The sequence below is a fragment of the Scylla paramamosain genome, chromosome 37 (assembly GCF_035594125.1).
Source record: "Scylla paramamosain isolate STU-SP2022 chromosome 37, ASM3559412v1, whole genome shotgun sequence".
In the NCBI taxonomy this organism is placed as follows: domain Eukaryota; kingdom Metazoa; phylum Arthropoda; class Malacostraca; order Decapoda; family Portunidae; genus Scylla; species Scylla paramamosain.
This window is the reverse complement of record NC_087187.1, coordinates 12,272,501-12,297,179: the sequence shown is the minus strand read 5'-3', so window position 1 is coordinate 12,297,179 and position 24,679 is coordinate 12,272,501. Positions and strand designations below refer to the sequence as shown.

Genomic DNA, 24,679 nt, shown 5'->3' with positions numbered 1-24,679 from the left:
GTCCTATCCACCACTCCTACGCTGATGATACCACCCTGCACTTTTCCACGTCTTTTGATAGACGTTCAACCCTTCAGGAGGTAATCATATCACGCAGGGAAGCCACAGAACGCCTGACTTCTGATCTTTCTAAAATTTCTGATTGGGGCAGAGCAAACTTTGTATTGTTCAATGCCTCAAAAACTCAATTCCTCCATCTATCAACTCGACACAACCTTCCAGACAACTATCCCCTCTTCTTCAATGACACTCAACTGTCCCCCTCTTCTACACTGAACATCCTCGGTCTGTCCTTTTCTTATAATCTGAACTGGAAACTTCACATCTCATCTCTAGCTAAAACAGCTTCTTTGAAGTTAGGTGTTCTGAGACGTCTCCGCCAGTTTTTCTCACCCCCCAGCTGCTAACTTTATACAAGGGCTTTATCCATCCATGTATGGAGTATGCTTCACATGTCTGGGGGGTTCCACTCATACTGCTCTTCTAGACAGGGTGGAATCAAAAGCTTTTCCTCTCATGAACTCTTCTCCTCTAACTGACTGTCTTCAGCCTCTCTCTCACCGCCGCAATGTTGCATATCTAGCTGTCTTCTACCGCTATTTACATGCTAACTGCTCTTCTGATCTTGCTAACTGCATGCCTCCCCTCCTTCCGCGGCCTCGCTGCACAAGACTTTCTTCTTTCTCTCACCCCTATTTTATTCACCTCTCTAATGCAAGAGTTAACTAGAATTCTCAATCATTCATCCCTTTCTCTGGTAAACTCTGGAACTCACTACCTGCTTCCGTATTTCCACTTTCCTATGACTTGAATTCCTTTAAGAGGAAGGTTTCAAGACACTTATCCTTCAATTTTCGACTATTGCTTTGAACCCTTTTCTGGGCCTGGCAACTCAGTAGGCTTTTTTTCTTTTTTTTTTTATTTAATTTTTGTTCCCCTTGACCAGTGTCATTCATATAATATATATATATATATATATATATATATATATATATATATATATATATATATATATATATATATATATATATATATATATATATATATATATATATATATATATATATATATATATATTACTCCCATTGAGGTCTAAAGCACTGGATCAGGGGGTGTTGTGAACTTACCATTAGACTCACCTGTGACCTCACTGAACGTTTCTCTTTGTGTCTCACAATACAAGGGGGCAGTCAGAGACTGCCCTCTCAAGACCACTCTCTTACTTCACACAAAACTACAAGCACCAAACTACACGCACACCCTTCACTCAGAATTCAAAATTATGGCGACCCCTACACCAGCCTCGCAGTCCCCATCTGGGGAGGGGACCACAGATGTCCCCAGGTTGGACTGCTCTTCTGGTATCGACCCTAAGTGTCTTGACATGCCCCTCAACTTTTTCTTCATTAATTTCTGCAACATTCGCGGTCTTGGATCTAATTTTCAATCTGTAGAACATCACCTCTCCTCTTCTAACCTCATCTTTTCTTCACTGAAACACAGGTGTCTGAGGCAACTGACAGTAGCCCCTTTTCTGTTCCCTCCTACTTTCCCTATCCTCATCTTGAATCTAAAGCTGGATGCTGTGTTTATGTGCACAATGATTTAACGCTCTTGAATCTTCTAGGTTTTCCACCATCTGCCTGTTGTAGGCAGATGGTGGAAAACCTAGAAGATTCAAGAGTCACTCCCAAACTAAATTTATCCGTATTGTAAACATCTCACCTAACAACTCTGACTATAAGAAATTCTTTGACTACTTAACTTCCAAAGTGGAGCACATTCTGACTCTCTTCCCTTTTGCAGAGATCTCCATTCTTGGAGACATCATTGTTCACTACCACCTTTGGCTTTCCTCTCCCTTCACTAACCATCCTGGTGAACTAGCCTTAATTTTGCTATCCTTCATGACGTATGACGATTGGTGCAACACCCTACTCGTATTCCTGACCGTCTTGGAGATACGTCTAACATTCTTGACCCTTTCATAACCTCTAATTCTTTTGTTTGTGCTGTTACCCCTTCTTCTCCATTGAGCTCCTCTGATCACAATTTCATATCTGTATCTTGTGCTATCGTTCGAATCCCTCTTCAGGATCTCCCTAAGTGGAGGTGCCTCTGGCGTTTTGCCTCTGCTAGTTGGAGGGACCTGAGGAGGTATTTTGCTGATTTTCTTTGGAAAGACTACTGCTTCCATGACAGAGACCCGTCTCTGTGTGCCAAGCGCATAACAGAGGTGATAGTGTCTGGCATGGAGGCGTACATCCCTCAATCATTTTCTCAACCTAAACCTTCCAAACCTTGGTTTAACACAACCTGTTCTTGTCCTCTACATGATAGAGAGGTCGCCCAGAAAAGGTACTTGAACATTCCATCACCAGAATCTCATGCACTTTATATTTCTGCCAGGAACCATGCCAAGTCTGTTCTTCAACTATTCCAAAACCCCTTAATTAATAGAAAGTGTCAAAATCTTTCAAGATCTAACTCCCCTCATAACGTGACTGGCATCTAACCAAAAACTTTCCAATAACTTTGTTTCTTCTTCTTTTCCTCCTTTATTTCAACCAGATGGCACCACTGCTATCACATCTATCGCTAAAGCTGAACTTTTCGCTCAGACCTTTCCTAACAACTCTATCTTGGACGATTGAGGGCTTGTTCCTCCCTCTCCTTCACCCTCTGACTAATTCATGGTACCTATTAAAATTCTTCGCAATGATGTTTTCTATGCCCTCGCTGGCCTAAACCCTCGGAATGCTTATGGACCTGATGGGGTCCCTCCAACTGTTCTCCGAAACTGCGCCTCCATGTTTGCACCTTGCCTAGTCAAACTTTTTCAACTTTGGTTGTCAACATCTACCTTTCCTTCTTGCTGGATGTTTGCCTACATTCAGCCTGTTCTTAAAAAGGGTGACAGTTCTAATCCCTCCTACTACTGTCCTATTGCTGTAACTTCCTGCTTATTTAAAGTTTTTTTTTTAAATCTACCATCAGCAGGAAGATTCTTAAACATCTATCATTTCACAATTTTTTTTTCTCTATCTGATCGTCAGTATGGGTTCTGTCAAGGCCTATTGGTAATCTTCTGGCTTTCCTTACTGAATCTTAGTCGTCCTCTCTTAGAGATTTTAGTGAAACTTTTGCTGTTGCCTTAGACATATGGAAAGTTTTTCATAGAGTCTGGCACACTATTTTGAATTCAAACAACCCTCCTATAGCTTTTATCCTTCTCTCTGTAACTTCATCTGAAGTTTCCTTTCTGACCGTAATATTGCTGTTGTGGTAGACGGGCACTGTTCTTCTCCTAAATCTATTAACAATTGTGTTCTTCAGGGTTCTGTCCTGTCACCCATTCTCTTCCTATTATTCATCAATGATTTTTTAAACCAAACTTCTTGCCATATCCACCCCTACGCTGATGATACCACCCTGCATTTTTCCATGTCTTTTGACAGACATGCAAGAAGTAAACAGCTCACCCAGGGAAGACAGAGAACGCCTGACTTTTGATCTCTCTAAAATATCTAATTGGGGCAGAGCAAACTTAGTATTATCCATTGCCCCAAAAAACTCAATTCCTCCATCTATCAACTTGACACAACCTTCCAGACAACTATCCCCTCTTCTTCAGTGACACTCAACTGGCCCCCTCTTCTACACTGAACATCCACGGTCTGTCCTTCTCTTATAATTTCAACTGGAAATTTCACATCTCATCTATAGCTAAAACACCTATGAAGTTAGGCGTTCTGAGACGTCTCCATCAGTTTTCTCACCCCCCCACCCTCCAGCTACTAACTGTGTACAAGGGCCTTATCCGTCCATGTATGGAGTATGCTTCATACCGCTATTTCAGACAGGGTGAAATCAAAAGCTTTTGGTCTCATCAACTCCTGTCCTCTAACTGACTGTGTTCAGTCTCTTTCTCATGGCCGGAATGTTGCATCTCTTGCTATCTTCTACCGTTTTATTCTGTCCACCTCTAATGCAAGAGTTAACCAGTATTCCCGATCATTCATCCCCTTCTCTGCTAAATTCTGTATCTCCCTTCTTGCTTCTGAATTTCGACCTTCCTATGGCATGAACTCTTTCAAGAGGAAGGTTTGAAGACACTTATCTTTCAATTTTTGACCACCACCTCGGACCCTATTTGGGACCGGCGTGTCAGTGGGATTCTTTTTATTTAGATCCTTGTTGCCCTTGGCCGGTGTCCCTCCTACGATATATATATATATATATATATATATATATATATATATATATATATATATATATATATATATATATATATATATATATATATATATATATATATTATTTGCCGAGTTTACCCAGAAAAGGAACAAGTTTTCTTAGTGTCTCCCATGTTCTGAACATATCTTTATCCTCAGTAATAAGTTATTACAAGGCTTATTTTCTACTTTTTTGTCATGTAGTATTTTTTCTCTTCATAATTGAAGTTCTTTATATGTATGTATTTGTAAGGGAAACTGTGTATTTGAGCTAAAATGTGTTGAGGCGAGGGGCGATTCGTGTCTGTCTCTCATAAATGAGTCAGCAGGAAATCAGGACACATAGAAGCCCAGGGGGAGAACAAGGGACAACGTTCTCATGGGGTAAATTTGGGTGCTTTTGTGGTGACTGAGCGGGTGCGTGGAGGTATTGGCGATGTGGTGGCATAACCCTGATGTCCAGGATCAAGTTAGTGAGTCTTTTGTGGTACCAAGAGCTCTTGTTCGCTGAAATTTGATTGGTGAGTTTTGTTGATGATTTAATGCTGAGGGGATAGCGTCGGGGTGATGTTGTGGTGTTATCAGTGGCTTTGGGGATGGTGTTGTGATGTTATAGGTGAACTGTGGTAGTGGTGAAGATGTCTTGTGAGGTTTGAGGAGGTGAAATACGGGAACTGGTGTTTGAGGACATGGTGATAGCGTCAGAGAAAATTTCTGCAGCTGGGAATATTTCACAGCTGCCTGTGAAAGGGTTAAAGGATTTTGGTGTTTTGTGAAATGATGGAAATGTCATATATAGATATGTATAACCAACAAGGGAGGAGATAAAAGAGCTTTTTTTGAGATCAGTGTACCGTCCACTTTATATATATATATATATATATATATATATATATATATATATATATATATATATATATATATATATATATATATATATATATATATATATATATATATATATATATATATATATATATATACTTCTTGGCATCGATAAGGACTGGAAGTGGATATTCCCTTGAGAGGTGAAGAAGGTGACGAACGTAGGTGTTATTCCTAAGGACTGGAAGTGATTGTGAAATTCCCTTGAGGAGAGGAGAAAGGTTACATTCAATAGACTGGCTGGCCATGGTACGCGTGGGAATATATGAAATGGTGAGTATACAATAATACTAATTGTTGAGACTGATTATATATATATATATATATATATATATATATATATATATATATATATATATATATATATATATATATATATATATATATATATATATATATATAACTGTCAACATAAAAAAAAAAACAGGGAAAATAAGTGTTTGCTGACATTGTTGTTCCCCCCAAAAAAAAGCGCGAGTGGAGAAACAAGCGAAATTTTGAGAGATTTAGTTTACGAGGTGTTCCAATATTCCTATCAAGCTGTGAGCATGGCAAAGTTATTGGTGTCACAGTGTACAATATGCTAGCTATGATGTGATGGTTAAAAGGAAACAAAATATTCCTTTGGTCCAGCTGGGTTGATTTTTTTTTTTTGGGGGGGGCTTTTTTTATTTATTTATTTTATTTCATTTATTTATTTATTTATTGTTTTGCTTGTAGAGAGATTGAGAATATTGAAGAGTTCGGAGAGAAGAAGTAACAGAAAGGTAATTGAAGGAAAGAAGTAGATTGAAGATTGTGGACAGACCACGTTGCTATTTTTTAAATAAAGTTTGTGATCAGTGTGTGTGTGTGTGTGTGTGTGTGTGTGTAGGTGTGGGTTGATTGCTGTAAAATTTATTGTGTGTATATTTGGCTGCACCAGACAGTAACTATTTTGACATTAGAACTTTACTTTTTTACTTTAATTAGAGAAAGAAGGTGAATGAAGAAGAGTTTGGACAGAGGAAGGTGTGTAGTTAGAAATGGAAAGACTGTAGAGAGAAAAGACTGTGGGCAGACCACATTGCTATTTTTTATATAGGAGGTTTTCTGTCTGTGTCTGCATCGGTTGTTCAGTGGTGTGTGTTGACATTAGAATATATTGGTAGTAATGTCAATATACACATTGTACATGAAAATATTAAAGATGAAGACATTATTGACAGTTTGGTGATTTTGATAACAAACAACCGTAAACAATAAAAGAATTATATATGAAATTTTATAAAGTAGAATTTCATGAAGTCTGGCCTAAAAAGTTGTAGTGTTCTCTGTGGAAATACTTTATAGGAAGAGTCTCTCGAGGGAAGTCGTTACGTTTCATTTAAGTCTGCCTTAAAGGTTCCAAGACGCTTTGAGAGAAAACGTCCTCTCTCAGGCATACTATATTACACTACAAAGTATACAAACAGGAAGAGTGTTCCAAACTTTACTTGTAAAAGGGATGACGGACTGAAAATATTGATTTAACTCTTACATTATTGAAGTGGAGAGTATACGAGTGAGGATATAAACTACAAAGAAACTCTTGTTTGGTAAAACAGCGGTAAATCGGAGGGAGGTATGGTGTTCATAAGTTAGAAGAGCACTAACCATGGAAATAATGTGAGCAACAAATGCTTAGAGGGAGGGCGGATGGAAAGGGCTCGATTCCACCTTGTTTAAAAAAGGTTGCTTTGGTAGAATTCCCTGTGTGTGGGAAAAAAAAAAAAAAATAGAAATCCATACTTGGATGGATAAGGCCCATGTATGGAGTAAGAAATGGAAAAGTATTGGAGGAGGTGACACAGAACACCTAATTTAACATAAGCTGTTTTACAGAAATAAAACATGTGCTATTTAGAAATGAAAACTTAATGAAGGACAGAAAGACAATCAAATGAAGACGATTGGGTAATCAATCGCCACTGAAGAAAAGGAGATAATTATCTAAAAGATTGTGTTGAGTGGATAAATGCAAAGCGTGGAATAATACAAGGTTTGCATTATCCCAAACAATATTATCAGGAGTTAGGAGTTCTGTGGTTTCGCCGCGTGATTATCTCTCTCTCTCTCTCTCTCTCTCTCTCTCTCTCTCTCTCTCTCTCTCTCTCTCTCTCTCTCTCGTTAAGCGTCTGATGAATAACGTTGAGAAATCCATAAGTGACAGGACAACAAGTTTGACTGAAATTTTTATTTTTTTTTTTTATTATTATAATTATTATAATTATTATTATTATTATTATTTTTTTTTTTATTTGTCTATTTACTTTTTTTTTTTTTTTTTTTACGAGTAACAAAAATAGTGTGGTGAGAGGAAAGAAGCTTGTGGAACACCACTGTTAATTGATAATATGTGAACATATAAGTTACTGCTTTACAATCATACTACTGAGGATAGTCTCAAAAAGGCAGGGAATCAGAGCTTGAGTTACAATTCTGGGAGAGGTCACCTTTCTTGACCAGGCAAGGAACGATCATAAAAACACAGCTATGAGAATGATAGAAAGAACTCCATCAGAATCATAAGCCATAACGGCCAGAGAAAACATGTAAAACATCATTATGAATAATTTCTATGAGAGCTAGAAGGAAGAGACAAATAAAGAACAATCTCAGAAGGTCTGAGAGAGGAGTTTAGCTATAAAGACAGGGGAAATAGTAGTGCAGCCATCTCGTTGAAATAGAGAAGGAAAACATAGATAAAATAAATTGTTGGGATGATGTTTTGGCTGGATGTCAGGAGTCAGGCGAAGATAAATCGGCTAGATCTTGACATTTCTTAATGCTAAAAGAGTTCTTCATAAGAACATATGACATGATTTTGTACAAATACATAAAAGATGTGAAGATTTGGAGGCGGAAGGCTAATAAATCCTTTCTATCCTATTTTGTGCAAATATATAAAGGACGTGAAGTTTTGGAGGCGGAAGGCTAATAAATCCTGTGGAAGCCACCTTTCTATCTTAGACAGCTCAAGAACAAGTTGAATTAAACAAAAATAAATAAATAAATAGATAAATAGATAAATAAATAAAAAAATATGTACAGTCTGAACACTTAAGTACGTGAGCACGAGAACAAGTTATATTATTGCATACATGGACACAACAGTCAGAAATGGACTGAGATTGAGAGTGGATAAAGTCAGAGGAAAAAGGAGAGTACCTGCTGTCGGTGGCATCAGTCACCTGCCGTATTATCAGAATACCATCCTTATGCTCAGCCTTCTACTTGGGCTTGTACTTTCATTTTTTTTTTTTTTTTTTTTTTTTGAGGGGGGGAGGGTTCACAATTTTTTTTTTTGTAAGGATATGAGTGCATTTTATTTATTTACTGATCTATTTATTTGCCTATTTATTTATTTTAGATCTCGCACAAGGCACGAATATTTTGTGTCACTGCTTGCGACTTTCAGCCAGCGGGATCGCTCTGCTCCTACTCAGCAGTTCCTCCTTTCCTATCCTTTTTCTTTTGTATGGAGATGATGGCCCCTAAGGATGAATAGGCCAATAGAGGAAACCCAGTTGGACTGATGACGAGACTTTCCTTCCTCGTCTATTTTGGATGCAATAAAAAAATAAAAATAATAAAATAAAGTAAATAAATAAATAAATAAAATAAATAAATGAATAATATATAAATAAAAACTAGTCAAAAGGGCTTCACCTAATCATCGGAAAAAAAAACGCACGGGTCTTTATAACTAAGGTAAATAAAATACGTAACAACACAACAGGACACAGGAAGGGCCAAGGTCACCATTGATGCAGAGCCGTGATTCCCATTGGCTAAACAACATTAATGCATCTGTTTTATATGAATGATACACGAAGGAAAACAAACGAAATGGTACAAGAGGGACTGCACCACTTCACTCTGCCTCCTTATCGTGTTGCACCTCCCTCCTCCTTGCATATGTCTTGGCCGTAACTGCAAGTATCGATAACACTGAATTGAACAGCTTACCAGTCTCCCAGAGGGATTGCCATGATGCCGCTAAATATGGTTCCAAGCATAGCCATCATTTGAAACAGTGGGCGTAGCGTTGCTCTCTCGCATACCAGGTGGAACTAGAGGAGAAACGATTTATGCCATAAAAAAAATAATAATAATAATAGTAATAATAAAATAATAATAATAATAATAATAATAATAATAATGATAATAACAATAATAATAATAATAATGTTATCATTCAGCAGAAGATGTGAAATAGGCAGGCCAACACTTGCTCGCGCAGAGAAAGTGAATAAGAAGTGAGGAGAGAGAGAGAGAGAGAGAGAGAGAGAGAGAGAGAGAGAGAGAGAGAGAGAGAGAGAGAGAGAGAGATTCGCTTATTTCCACTGGGAAGTGGGTATTATACGATTATAAAGAGAACATACATGATAGATATTGGTCTATGTGTCAATCTTAATCAAAATTTAAATTAAAAATATAAAATATTTACATTGGGCCTAATAAAAGAAACATAAAGCCCTATGGGTAAAGATAAAAATCCATTGATAGGAATTAATCAAAAAAGAAAAAGTAAAATAAACTCTAGACATATAAAAGCTACTTACATAAAATAACAGAGGACAGCATTAGTGCAGTCGCAAAGATTAAAATCATGATATAGTACATTATCTTAAAAGTTTGATATTAAGAATGATTTTGATAAAATTTATAGGTTAATCTTTTGGTTAAAACACAACCAATCAGTCTACTTTTAAAAATGGAAAGAGTGAGTTAATGATATCATGAGGTAGGGATTTCCACATGTTTGGTCCATTAACAGCAATAGCTCTATCACCATGATTAGTGTAGATACATGAAGTTATTATTTTGTCGTGTTGTGCTATTTACAGTGGTAAGTGAGGTGCATCCAAACAAGATATATGCCTCACACAGATTTATACATAACAATACTAACCTCGAGAAAATGCGTTTCCTCAATCCTAAGCCACTTAGGTTCGCTGAAAGCACGGGAGACGTGATCATGTTTTTTTTTTTTTTAATGCGCAAAAGTTTGCAATTTTTGTAATTTGCTTATGAAAGTAGCCATATTCTAATACATTAATTAATTAGGCTCCAAACAAGTGACTGGACCACAGCTTCCCTTCTCCTATAGTAAAAAACCGACAATAACTTGATTTATGTTGCAAAGCAGACGTGTCACCTTTTGAGTTAATTAACTAATATGCGTGTCAAACAGCATGTATTTGTCCATATACAGCCATGTATTCTTTACATTAGTGTTGGGAAATATGCTCATGCCGTCGAAATCAATGCTAATGTTGCCAGGTATTTGTTCTATCATTTGCCTGCAACCAATAAAAATGCATTGAGTATTACTGGGATTGATCATTAAACCATTGTTAAGAAAATATTCCTTGTCCTTTTTATTTATTTATTTTTTAAGTGTTTTTGCTGCCATTTCTGTGATTTTGTGCAGATTTCCCAACGCGTCACTATGAAGAAATTGCATATCGTCCGCATACTGAATCAATGTGCATTCAGTGATGTACTCATATATAGACATATTCACATATATGCTGAATAGTATCAGCATAAGGATGGACCCCTGGAGGACACTTAAATCAACGCTGGGCCTCTTTCAGATAAATGTATCTAGTTTTACAGACCGAGTTCTTTCTCTAACGTAACTATCAAACCAATAAGAATCAATATTGAGCTTAGTACATTTTCAAATAAGTACACTGTGACATACACTATAAAAAAAAAAAAAAAACCTTTGATAAATCACAGTGTTAACAGCGATATTTTTTTTATCCATGGCAGTGTAGATGGTGTCAGATATAATATTTAGAGCAGTCTGTGTTGACAATTTAGGTCTAAAACCATGTTGAGAATTAGCGAGGGAGTTATTACTTTCCAAAAAATGTTAAAAGCTGCTTTAAAAATAATTTCTCTAAAATCTTTAAAAAAAAAAAAAAACTATAGGCAAAAGAAAAATAAGGCGGTAGTTATTTACCTTGTCAAGGTCTCCATTTTTAAAACAAAGCATGCTTCCAGGCTTGAGGAAATATACTAGTAACAAGTGAGGTATTAGTGATACATGTAAGATAAAAATAAATAAATAAATAAAATAAAATAAAAAGTATCCTTGATAAAATTAAGAGATATACCATCTGACCCCACGGAGCATGTTTGTTTCCCTGAGACTTTTTATTTTTAAGATTACTGTTTCAAAGTCCACCGGCTTAGGTCTAAATATTTCAATAATATTATCAATACCTGATGCTAAGAGGTTTGCAGATAAATTATGGTTGGTGTCTTGAGTCTGTTGGGTGTTTTCGAATGTGTTCCTGCCAACACTTGGAAAAAAAAAACAAAAATATTAAACTCTTCAGCTTTATCTGAAATGTTTTCAAAATCATAAGTACTTGTGTTTTTTTTTTTTTTTCTGGTTTGTAACAATTTCCTTTATAAGGTTCTATGTACGAGATCACCTTTACAGTCTTGTGAGTTTTGCAAGTAGTACTCCTTTTTAGTAGCGTTGATATAAGCCTTAATATGTTCTTTTCTCATTGGTATATTGTTGTATTAAAGTGGTGTTGGTCATATACATTCCTTCAGAATATCGCGCCTCGTCTCTTTTTCCACATGGCCTGACACACATGATCATTAAGCCATTGTGAATGAGGTTTAGCGATTTCCTTTCTAATTTAGGGAGCACACTTGTACAGACATTTAATAAAGCTATCATTAAAAATACATATCTATTGGTTGACATCATCAATCCTCTTAATGGGATTTAGGCTGTTGGATTCTGACGTAAGTAATTCACACAGAATGCTCTTGTTGTAGCTGCGAAGATGAAAAGTTTTTATCAAAGGTTCACGTTAGGTTTCCCAAGGCTTATTTTGATGCCAGTGAGGTCATGGTCAGCTATTACATAAGGAACAACAGACTTTTCTGAGACATGTCTCTTCGTTAGTGATGATCAGGTCTAGCAAAGTGGGATGAAGTTGATGTTACTCTAGTAGGTTCGTCTATCATTTGTGTAAGCTTGTTATTTTTTATAATAATATTCAACTTATTTCCCTTAGAAAGCAAATTGTCATTAAAATCCCCTAAAATATAAAACACTTTCTTACTTACACACAAATGCATAAAAACATCTTTTAAATATTCAACGGAGGTACCTGTACACACAACCAAAAATAATAGCAGGACATGTGCATTTCGAGTGTCTGGGAGCAACCAAGTCTCACTCACACACAGGATGTCAACGTTTCTATCGTGAATAAAGTTTTACTTCATCGTAACTGGACTGTGAAGACTGTGCATTTATATGCTCAATAATCTGAAGATCCTTTTTCGAGAAGTACCTAGTGGCATGGTTTTCTTTTTTCTTCTTCTTCTTCTTCTTCTTCTTCTTCTTCTTCTTCTTCTTCTTCTTCTTCGAGAGAGAGAGAGAGAGAGAGAGAGAGAGAGAGAGAGAGAGAGAGAGAGAGAGAGAGAGAGAGAGAGAGTTACATAGAAAAACAGGCCACAACAGACCTTGCGGTCCTCACGAGATGACTTGACCCAGGACTACTAAAGTAATAGTAGAAGAAAAGGACAGCAAAGCACAAGGCTCTCTCTCCACCCTCCGCTCCCTTGGGCATAAGCCATACAGTAAAACTGGTCGGAAAGAAGTACCTTACGGGATTAAAGAAAGAAAAACCTGAAGGAAATTTTATAGGAGGAAAAAAAAAAAAGTAGATGAAATGAAGTGCTTCCATTTCCTGAAGGCAAGGAAATGAATCACTAACAAACAAACGCTGTTAGCCGCGGATTGCAGGCAAAATATTTGTCAAGACGGTGTTTATAAGTATTTACGGTGTTGCAATTTATCACGTCTCGAGGAATCTCATTCCATATATCAACTACACGGTAAAAAAAAAAAAAAAAGATTCATGTGAGTTGAAAGATTTTCCAGAAATTTTGCAACGTTTCCTCTCGTGTAATTTGAAAAAAAATCTATCGTTAAATATTTACCGTAGTCTATGTTATCAATACGTTAATAACGTTAATGATAATAGATTTAATTCTTTAAGACGCTCTTCGTATGATTGGTACCATTTTTGTTACTTTATGCATACTTTATGCATTTTTGTTACTTCATGTCTTTCTGATAATAGGGGCACTATGTTTGAACGCAATATTCCAACAGGGAACGGACTAGAGTTAAACAAAGTGAGGATTATACCCTACGATTTATATTCAGAAGATCTGCCGATTAAGCCAATTATTTTACTCGTTTTTTTTTTTTTTTTTTCTTTACAGTTGCTGAATATAGTTGACATTGATGGCTACTCGATGTTATTCTTCCTAAATTAATTTCGCTGTCAATATTTCTATGTTGGGTACCATTTAAAATATATTTTGCTTTCTCGTTTCGATAACCTATGTGAAACACTGCATTTATCTGCATTAAAACTTATTTGCCAGGTTTTTCTTCACTCTGACAATTTGTCTAGATTTTTCTACATTTCTATTACTTGTTCGTTACGGACTACGGAATTCGCTATTTTGGTGTCATCAGCAGACTTCGATATTATACTGGTAACACCCTCATCTATGTCGTTTATATAAACAAGGAAGATAACAGGCCTTAAGACTGATCCCTGTGGCACCCCACAAGTTACGTTAGTCCACTCGGATGTTTTTTTCATTCATTACTACGCATTGTTTACGGTTATTTAGCCAGTTTTCTACCCATCTCAACACGTCGCCTTGGATACTATGTGATTTTAGTTTACTCAATAAACGTTTGTGGTGGGTCTTTATCGAAGGCCTTTTGAAAATCAAGATATATTATATCTACCGCTTTATTCTCCTCATACTGATTCACAATATCATAGAAAAAAAATCTAAGAGGTTCGTCAAACAAGAGCGTTTGTTGCGGAAGCCGTGTTGAGTACTTTTAACTAAGTTGTTTTCTTGTAAGTGATTAACGATTTTATCTCTTATTAGTGTTTCAAGCATTTCGCATACGACTGAGGTTAAGCTAATTAATTGGCCGGCAATTACATGGTAAAGATTTACTTTTTTTTTTTTTATCGAAGTTAGATCAGCAAGCTTCCATTAATCAGTCAGTGTACAGGACTGCAGGGATTTATTGAACAATACAGTAAGTGGCTAAACTAATTCGGATTTCGCTTCTTTTAAGATGTGAGGTTTTGCATAAATTGTGCAAGTGAACTTTCTTTTAAGTTATTATACAGGAGCGGGTGACTTGCTTACTTTACGTTTATCGATATACTTTGATATGTCACTTTCTGTTATATTGATACTACTTAGGATGTCGTTGTTATTAATTTGGACTTCTGGCACCGTAGGGATGTCACTGAGATTTTCTACTGTAAATACTGAAGCAAAGAAAGTGTTTAGAAATTACTAATTTGCTCCTCGTCGTTGGTGTAATCTCCATTTTCGCCAATTATGGGTCCAACACGAAGCCTGATAATGCTATAAAATTCTTAGGGTTCGTTTTACTCCGGTTCGCAACATTTAATTCGGTGGACCTTTTACTGTGGTTAACCTCTTTGCTTTACATCATAACTTTATGAATCTAGTGCGTTCTTTGCTATTATGGGTGCAAACTTAGTGCGCAAACATTCAGCTATTTGTTTTTTCCACAACTTAGGCTTAATGTTTTGAGTAGACAACGATTTTTCATAGGTACGCATTCTTGCACTACTTTTAGGTATCTATCCGTGAAAAAAAATTCCATTGAGCATTGGTATATGTGGTGGTACGTAAGTTACTCCTCTCGATTTAGTAAAGTACTGATTTGAGTTTACAAAATTTGCTTTTCTGTAGTCCGGGACTTTTGCTTTTATTTGATTAGTTAGCCATGAAGTTTATATTGAAGGTGATTGCGTGGTGGTCGCTATTACTAAACTTCTCTCCGGCATTCAGATTTTCTACTAATTCATCATTCGTAGTAAGCATGATGTCGAGAACATGGTTATCACGTGTCGGGTTTTGCATAAATTGTGTAAGTCAACTTTCTTTCAAGTTATTATACAGGTCGTGTCCATGGTGTGAGGTGACTGACTCGCCCCACTAAGTCATCGGTAAATTAGTCACCAAGGATTACGGCATCGTGTGAATCAGTTATCTCGCTGATTTTGAGGAAAATGTCACTGTTACTTTGGACTGACTGGGCTGGCGATCTGTACATAAGAGCTAATGCTAGTTTTGTCCCGTAATTATTTATTTATTTATTTTATTTTTTTTTTTTTCACGATATAAATGTACGTTTGCAATGAGAGGTTTTGATAATAGAACCAGGTTGAGACTGGTTTTGATGTAGAATAAGATGCCACCTACATTTTTTATTTACACAATTTTATTTATTTATTTATTTTTTTTAAATATTATGTAACCGGAAATTTTATGTTATGCTAATAGTCACTGACTTCTACATTTAACCATGACGCTGTTACGCCTATCGTATCGAAGTCTTCTAAGAACGCTATTTCTTTTAACTCTGAAAATTTGTTACGCAAGTTACGAGCGTTCACCTTAACCTTATTTCAAGTGGGGCGGAGTCTTCTACATAGATGAGGCTGCGCGATCCTACTGGGCTTTTTTTGGCCTGAAACTAGAAATTTTGTTACTTAGCAGCCTCCCGAGTCGTGCTGCTCCCACCCCGTTGAGGTGCAAACCGTCCTCCTGGAATATGAATGGTTTATCATAGAAATCGTCCCAGAGGTTCTCGTAGTCCACACCTTCATCTGTGCAGAGAGATCTTTTTTTTTTTTTTATGTAGGAGGGACACTGCCCAAGGGCAATAAAAATCCAATAAAAAAAAATGCCCACTGAAATGCCAGTCCCATAAAAGGGTCAACGCAGTAGTCGAAAACTGATGGATAAGTGTCTTGAAACCTCCCTCTTGAAGGAATTCAAGTTATAGGAAAGTGGAAATACAGAAATAGGCACCAGAGAAAGGCATGAATGATTGAGAATACTGGTTAACTCTTGCGTTAGAGAGGTGGACATAATAGGGGTGAGAGAAAGAACAAAGTCTTGTGCAACGAGGCCTGGGGAGGAGGGGAGGCATGCAGTTAGCAAGATCAGAAGAGCAATTAGTATGAAAATAGCGGTAGAATACAGCTAGAGATGCAACATTACGGCGATAAGAGAGAGGCTGAAGACAATCAGTTAGAGGAGAGGAGTTGATGAGACGAAAAGCTTTTGATTTCACCTTGTCTAGAAGAGTAGTATGTGTGGATCCCCCCCCAGACATGTGAAGCATACTCCATACATGGACGGATAAAGCCCTTGTACAGAGTTAGCAGCTGGGGGGTGAGAATAACTGGCGGAGACGTCTCAGAACACCTAACTTCATAGAAGCTGTTTTAGCTAGATATGAGATGTGAAGTTTCCAGTTCACATTATAAGTAAAGGACAGACCGAGGATGTTCAGTGTAAGAGAGGGGGACAGTTGAGTGTCATTTAAGAAGAGTGGATAGTTGTCTGGAAGTTTGTGTCGAGTTGATAGATGGAGGAATTGAGTTTTTGAGGCATTGAACAATACCAAGTTTGCTCTGCCCCAATCAGAAATTTTAGAAAGATCAGAAGTCAAGCGTTCTGTGGCTTCCCTGCGTGAAATACTTACCTCCTGAAGGGTTGGACGTCTTAGACGGCTGTTAGTACTAAGGGCTCTATCATAGAAAATGGTCTGTGCTCTGGTCTGAGGGAGAATGCCTGAAACAATAATATTTTTAGATTTTAGTCTTGTACCGCTGAATCATCCTCTTGTATTTCTCCATCAGCTCCTCGGATCTGGTGTTCTCAACGTCATTAGCACCTGCGTGGATGACAAAGAAAGGTATTATTTTCCTCTTCGCTGGTTGCCTCATTGCATTCTGCCGTAATGCCGTCTAAGCGTCCACCAAGCATGCACAAACGTTTCCATGACTCACGGGCCCGACCACAAAACTCGGATAGCTGGCCTCTCACAATACCAGTCTCATCTCGGGGGCGTCTTCTCCCTCTTCACTCAGGACTTTGAAAACCTACCCATCCGTGGAACACCAAGAAAATGCACTTAACTCAGTTCTCAACCACCAATATGAAAGTCACTTCCCCCTTAAAACCTGGAGAAGGCGAGAGCCTGACCAACCATGGATGACCCCAGAAATAAAGCGACTCATAAACAAAAAGCGACATGCATACAGCCATGGAGCTCTTGAACGATATCGCTAACTAAACTTACGTATAAAAGAAAAAATCAAACAGGCAAAAAGGGATTATTTTGAATATGTGCAAAGTGAAAGTGGGTTTAATCAGTGCGTCACTAAACTAATTGAGCCCCAGAGAAAAACAGTAAATCTCCCATTCCTTGACCTAAGTGAACCACGTGTGATTGCCAACACGATAAATGCACACTTTGCCTCAATATGCAAGAAATACCCATCTATAGACCCAAGAGAGATACCAGCCCACCAGCCTTCCCTACCCACTCCCCCCCATTACTCTAGCTTAGATATCTTTAAAGACCTGAAAATTATTAAAACAAAAAAAGCTACTCCACCAAGTGAAATTCCTCTAAAACTTACAAAATAATTCGCTTACGATCTGAGCCAGCCGCTTGAAATTATATACAACAAGTGCTTAAACAACGGTATCTGTCCTGAGAGATGGAAAAAGTCAACAGTGACAGCCCTACCAAAGGATAACAATGTGACAAGCCTGGGCCAACTGCGGCCCGTGTCCCTGACACACACACCTTCGGGAAGATACTGGAAAGTCACGTAGCGGCCTTGGCACTGGGGGACATGCAACTGCGCGTTGATCACTACTAGTTTGGAAACCTGAAGGGACGCTCCACAACACACTACATGGTATTCCTCCTGGACGCAGTCGTGAAGGCCTTGGAACAGCGCGACACAGTAGCCCAGATGTGCCTGATTGATTTCAAGAAGGCATTTGACAATATAGACCACAGCACAGCAGTCACTAGTGCCGGGCATCAATCCTACCTTTCATAGTGTCGTTCCTCACGGGCAGGCAGCAGTGCACCAAGTATAAGGGCCAAACATCCACCCGGCTAACCACCACCAAAGGAGCAGCTCAGGGGACCTGCATCAGCCCAGTCATCTTCCTTGCCGTCATCAACAACTTGCTCCAAAACTCATCCCAGAAAGTCAAGTTTGTGGACGATGTCACCGTGTATAAAGTGTCCAAAACAGCCGAGCTGCAAACAAACCCTCTCCAGCAGCTGGTCACTACCATCAGTATGCAGTGCAAGGAGCTGAAGTTGATCCCCAATCCCGACAAATGTGAGCTGCTTGACATCAACTTCTTACGATAGGATGTGGAGTTTTCGGACGTGCAGCTTGACGGCAACATCATCCCCCTGTGTTAGCACAGCCAAAATGGTCGGTCTCATTATCAACTCGAGCCTGACTTGGCAGGATCACATCGACCATATTATCACCAAAGCGTCCAAACGACTGTTTATGTTGTTCCGGGCAAGATCATTTGGAGCAACCCAGGAGCAACTGGTGCAGCTGTACTGCCAACGCATCCGACCCATACTAGAGTATGTGTGCCCGGTGTGGCACCCTGCTCACGACGGCGCAGGCTAACGAACTGGAGCAGGTGCAGAAGCGTGTATGTCGCGCTATTATTGGTGGCTGCAGCAACAGTTACAGTGCCACCCTCGCCACACTTAACATCCAAACACTAGTAAACAGAAGGAATCATCTCATAACAACTTTGGTTACAAATTAAGGAGAAATGACCACCTTAACATTCTGCCAAGACGAGCACTGTCCGGCCACCAGACCAGACACAGCGCCAGGATGCCGGCCGTCAGGTGCCGCACAGAGCGTTACAGGAAGTCCACCGTTCCACACATAGCTCGCCTGTTCAGCCAACACGGGCCATCATAGTTCAAAAAGTTCAAAGCTCATATTGGTCATCAATTGTTTCTTTTAATTTTCGAACATATTCTGTATCACTACTTTAGTCAGTACCCTCTTGTTTTTAGTAGTGTTTCCTCTCGCACGTTTTAATTATGTTTTTTTTTTTTTTTGTCCACATATTTTTTAGATCTTTGTTCTAGTTTTTCTAGTCAACATCTTAGTAATTATATTAGTTTTTTTCCTCTCAAACGCTTTATTTACTTTTTTATTCCAAATGTTTTAAGTGCTCTGTTCATGCGTTTATTATACTTGTAAATCAAGATTTCTTCAATAACTGTACAAATGGTGCACTGCTCGCTGCCTCTTGATCAATAACCTGTTATTATTATTATTATTATTATTATTATTATTATTATTATTATTATCATTGTTATTATTATTATTACTGTAGGTAGAAATGGGGAGGAATTTCTTTTTATTAATGAGGGGTGACACGATTCTTGACTACGCTGAAGGGTGTTTCTTCATGGGGGCGGGGGTGCGCTGTGCGGTGGGCCTGGCGGTGATGGTTGGGGGTCTGGAGGGGATGGGGGTGGTGGCGGGAGCAGCTTCTAGGAGAGAGCAACCAATATTAGAGGAAACGAAGTCCTTGAAAACTTCCGGGCGAGGTCGTATAGTACTTCTTACACTTCTTGTAAATTACTTCTCATGCAGCCTTTAGATCCTGCTCTGCATGTGACAGCCTACAAGTTGAGGAATTCCTAAAATGAGCGGCAAACTTGCCTTGATAGGCTTCGGTTTATCTGAGGCGAGAAGACATAATGAGTGGCGACGGTAGCAATCGCTTAAACAACAGAAGCAGAAACAACAACAGTCAAGGCTGAAAACAGCAACACAAGAGGACGCGCGTAGTGTGGCCTGGAGGGAAAATAAGTCAGGGTTGGGCGAGTGCGGGGGGCAGTGGTGGTGTGGGGGTTGTTGGAATCAGGACAGCTAGCTTGGGAATTCTATGCTGCCGGTGCTGTTCTCTTTGATGTTGCTTTTACACAATTACGCAGAGAGACAAATGCACCCTCAAGGGTTAGTGATAGCTTTGTAAGGAGGAGAGGTTAATAAGGACAGGTAAATTGGTAAGTGAAGTGTCTATCTTAGTAACTACGAGTCTACCACTGTGTGTGCGTGGGAAGAGTTGTGAAAAATGGATGTAGAAACAATAGCTAGGTAGTAAAGGGTGTGAGTACTAATGATAAAAGTCACTACTTTGCAATGCTGCGAAGCGAAGCAGAGTAGGGGGATCAGAGCATGTGCATTGACCTCTTCCCTAAAGTATGACGCAAGGAAAACTGTGTGAGAGAGAGAGAGAGAGACAGAGAGAGAGAGAGAGAGAGAGAGAGAGAGAGAGAGAGAGAGAGAGAGAGAGAGAGAGAGAGAGAACATAAGAAATAAGGGAAGCTGCAAGAAGCGACCAGGCTTACACGTGGCAGTCCCTGTATGAAACACACCTACCTATTTCCATCTGTTATCCCCATCCATAAACTTGTCTAATCTTCTCTTAAAGCTCTCTAGTGTCCTAGCACTAACTACATGATTACTGAGTCCGTTCCACTCATCTACCAATCTATTTGAGAACCAATTTTTTCCTATCTCCTTCCTAAACCTAATTTTTTTAAGCTTGAACCCGTTATTTCTTGCTGGTTGCTGGTTCCTGGTTGCTGATCCTAAGAAATTTGCTTACATCTCCCTTGTTATAACCCTTATACCACTTAAAGACTTCTATCAGGTCCCCTCTTAACCTACGTCTCTCTAGAAGAATGTAAATTTAACAGCTTCAACCTCGCCTCGTAAGGAATACTCCTCATCCTCTGTATCCTTTTAGTCATTCTCCTCTGTACTGATTCTAATAGACCTATATCTTTCCTGTAATGTGGGGACCAGAACTGCACAGCGTAGTCTAGATGAGGTCTGACCAGCGCCAAGTATAACTTTAATATTACTTCCGGCCTTCTACTTTTAACACTCCTAAAAATGAATCCTAGTACCCTATTTGCCTTGTTTCTAGCTTCTATGCATTGTTTCCCTAGACGGAATTCAGAGCTAACTATAACTCCTAAATCTTTCTCGTATCCTGTACCTACCAGAGTTTGGTTGTTTAATGTGTACTGAGAGAGAGAGAGAGAGAGAGAGAGAGAGAGAGAGAGAGAGAGAGAGAGAGAGAGAGAGAGAGAGAGAGAGAGAGAGAGAGAGAGATTTGTATATGTGTGATTAATTTCTTGGAGTCGGTAGATGATGCAAGTCCTAGGCTGATCGTCTCATTAGCTGAATTCCTTATGACGGACAAGGTTTTGTATAAACAATCCATACGCCAAATAAGTTAATTAGGATGATGAAGTTACAGCATTGATTATAAACCTAAATATACTTGTGAATACCATATATATATATATATATATATATATATATATATATATATATATATATATATATATATATATATATATATATATATATATATATATATATATATATATATATATATATATATATATATATATATATATGTGTGTGTGTGTATCGAAATTTATGTCCACCACTTTGTAAAAAATATCTTGTAATGTTTATATAATTTTGCTTATTTTTCTTGAGCACTGCGGGCATCCTTACTCATGATATCACTCATAGCAAGTTTACTATTGTTCACAGTAAATGTTTTGTAGTCTCTTTTTGAAACTAGTGTCTAAATGTTTCGTGATATGCTTAAAAAATAGATATGAACAGAAATGAAAAAAAAAATGTTAAAAGTGTGTCGCTTGGAGACATCCAGCCTAAAGACAAATTTCACGTACACTACTATAAATGAAAAAAAATAAATAAATAAATGCAGGACACAAAGCTCTGTTTTAAATAATATTTCATATATAATTTGATTATATGCTTAATGGCTAAAAATGCTGAAATCTGCGCTCATCTTTTTCTTTTAATTATCATACTGTGACTCGTGAATGTGCTGAAGGAATCTGACTTTAGCATGCTGATTCATGTAAGCATTGTTGGCCCATAAGTTTGATCATTTTATGAGTTCATAGGTTCTTATAAAGTTTGTTAATGCTTAGTGCAAATTCAAATTTGACATACTAAATTATATATATAATATATATATATATATATATATATATATATATATATATATATATATATATATATATATATATATATATATATATATATATATATATATATATATATATATATATATATATATATATATATATATATATATATATATATATATACTTCTTGGTAAACTTCACAAAGTTTAAGTGAAGGAGTGAGGAACAGTTGAATGAAACCTTTGCCTTCTTAATTATCGCGACTTTTCGCCATTTACATATGGCATTTTCAAGCTAAAAAAAACATAAAACAATCAATGAGACACATAAATCTTAAAAATTTTCGTTGAAAATATAGAATATAGAAAGTAGAAAAAAAAAAAGATAGGTTGGTTAGTACTTGGTGTGGATGGTGTCAAGGAGAAAAGTGAAAGTTGTGAAGGTTAGCGGAACGAAGAAAATTTTCTTCTTTCTGGAACTGCCTGTTCCTGACTTAAAAGCAATTGATCTGATGGTCTTTTTATATATATTGTGTCTACCATTTGTGTTTGTCTACCATTTGTGTTGTCACCGCTAGCGATCCCAGTTAATTTGTTTTCTGTCTCTTTTTTTTTTTTTTATGTAAGAGGAACACTGGCCAAGGGCAACAAAAATCCAATAAATAAAAAAAAGCCCACTGAGATGCCAGTCCCATAAAAGGGTCCAAAGCGCAAGTCAAAAATTGAAGGATAAATGTCTTGAAACATCCCTCTTGAAGGAATTCAAGTCATAGGAAGGGGGAAATACAGAAGCAGGCAGGGAGTTCCAGAGTTTACCAGAGAAAGGGATGAATGACTGAGAATACACTTTAACTTTTGCATTAGACAGGTGGACAGAATAGGGATGAGAGAAAGAAGAACTGGCGGAGACGTCACCCTTTTTAGGAACAAGCTGAATGTAGACAAACTTCCAGCAAGAAGGAAACGTAGATGTTGACAGAGCTGAAAGAGTTTGACTAGGCAAAATGCAAGCACGGAGGCACAGTTTCGGAGAACAATATGAAGGACCCCATCAGATACATAAGCCTTCCGAGGGTTTAGGCCAGCAAGGGCATGGAAAACATCATTACGAAGAATTTTAATAGGTAGCATGAAGTAGTCAGAGGGTGGAGGAGAGGGAGGAACAAGCCCAAAATCGTCCAAGTTAGAGTTTTTAGCAAAGGTTTGAGCGAAGAGTTCAGCTTTAGAAATAGATGTGATAGCAGTGGTGCCATTTGGTTGAAATAAAGGAGGGAAAGAAGAAGAAGGAAAGTTATTGAAGATATTTTTGACTGGATGCCAGAAGTCACGAGGAGAGTTAGGTCTTGAAAGATTTTGACACTTTCTGTTAATGAAGGAGTTTTTGGCTAGTTGGAGAACAGACTTGGCATGGTTCCGGGCAGAAATATTAAGTGCATGAGATTCTGGTGATAGAAGGTACCTTTTGTGGGTTACCTATCTAATGTGTATAGCACGAGAACAAGCTATGTTAAACCAAGGTTTGAAGGTTTAGGTTAAGAAAAATAGTGAAGAATGTACGCCTCCATGCCAGACACTATCACCTCTGTTATGCGCTCAGCACACAAAGACGGGTCTCTGACTCAGAAGCAGTAGTCATTCCAAGGAAAATCAGCAAAATACCTCCCCAGTTTCCCCCAACTAGCAAAGGCAAAACGCCAGATGGATTGGAGCGATAGGACAAGGTACAGATATGAGATTGTGGTCGAAGGAGCCCAATGGAGAAGAGAGGCTGACTGCATAAGCAGATGGATTAGAGGTCAGGAAAATGTCAAGAATGTTGGGCGTATCTCCAAGACGGTCCGGAATACGAGTAGGGTGCTGCTCCAATTGCTCTAGGTCATGGAGGATAGCAAAGTTGAAGGGATGGTCAGTGAAGGGAGAGGAAAGCCAAAGCTGGTGGTGAACATTGAAGTCTCCAAGAATGGAGATCTCTTCAAAAGGGAAGAGAGTCAGAATGTTCTCCACTTTGGAAGTTAAGTAGTCAAAAAATTTCTTATAGTCAGAGGAGTTAGATGAGAGGTATACAGCACAGGTGAATTTAGTTTGAGTATGAGAGTGACTTTGTAGTCGTAGCCAAATGGTGGAAAACTCGAAAGATTCAAGAGCGTAGGCACGAGGCAGGTTAAATCGTTGCGCGCATAAATGCAACATCCAGGTTTGGATCGAAAATGAGGATAGAGAAAGTAGGAGGGAACAGAAAAGGGGCTACTGTCAGTTGCCTCAGACACCTGAGTGTCAGTGAGGAAAAGAAGATAAGGTTTAGAAGAGGAGAGGTGGTGTTCTACAGATTGAAATTTAGATCTTAGACCACGAATGTTGCAGAAGTTAATGAAGAAAAAGTTGAGGGGGGTGTCAAGACATTTATGGTCGTCGTCAAAAGGGCAGTCCGACCTGGGGACATTTGTGGTCCCCTCCCCAAATGGGGACTCCGAGGCTGGTGTAGGAGTCACCATGAATTTTAAAATTTTAAGTGAAGGGTGTGTGTGTTATTAGGTGCTTGTAGTTTTGTGTGGAGGAAG

The 24,679-nt window shown here is 38.2% G+C and overlaps 1 protein-coding gene across 1 annotated transcript in view; it reads right to left on the bottom strand.

Annotated features, from left to right (window-relative positions):
• The window catches only part of LOC135091196 (solute carrier family 22 member 3-like), a 101,603-nt gene that overhangs the window by 44,911 nt on the left and 32,013 nt on the right, over nucleotides 1-24,679 (bottom strand). Inside the window, exon 5 of the mRNA XM_063988641.1 lies at nucleotides 9,111-9,214. Within this exon, the coding sequence (XP_063844711.1) occupies nucleotides 9,111-9,214 (104 nt within the window). The remainder of the gene's footprint in view (nucleotides 1-9,110; nucleotides 9,215-24,679) is intronic.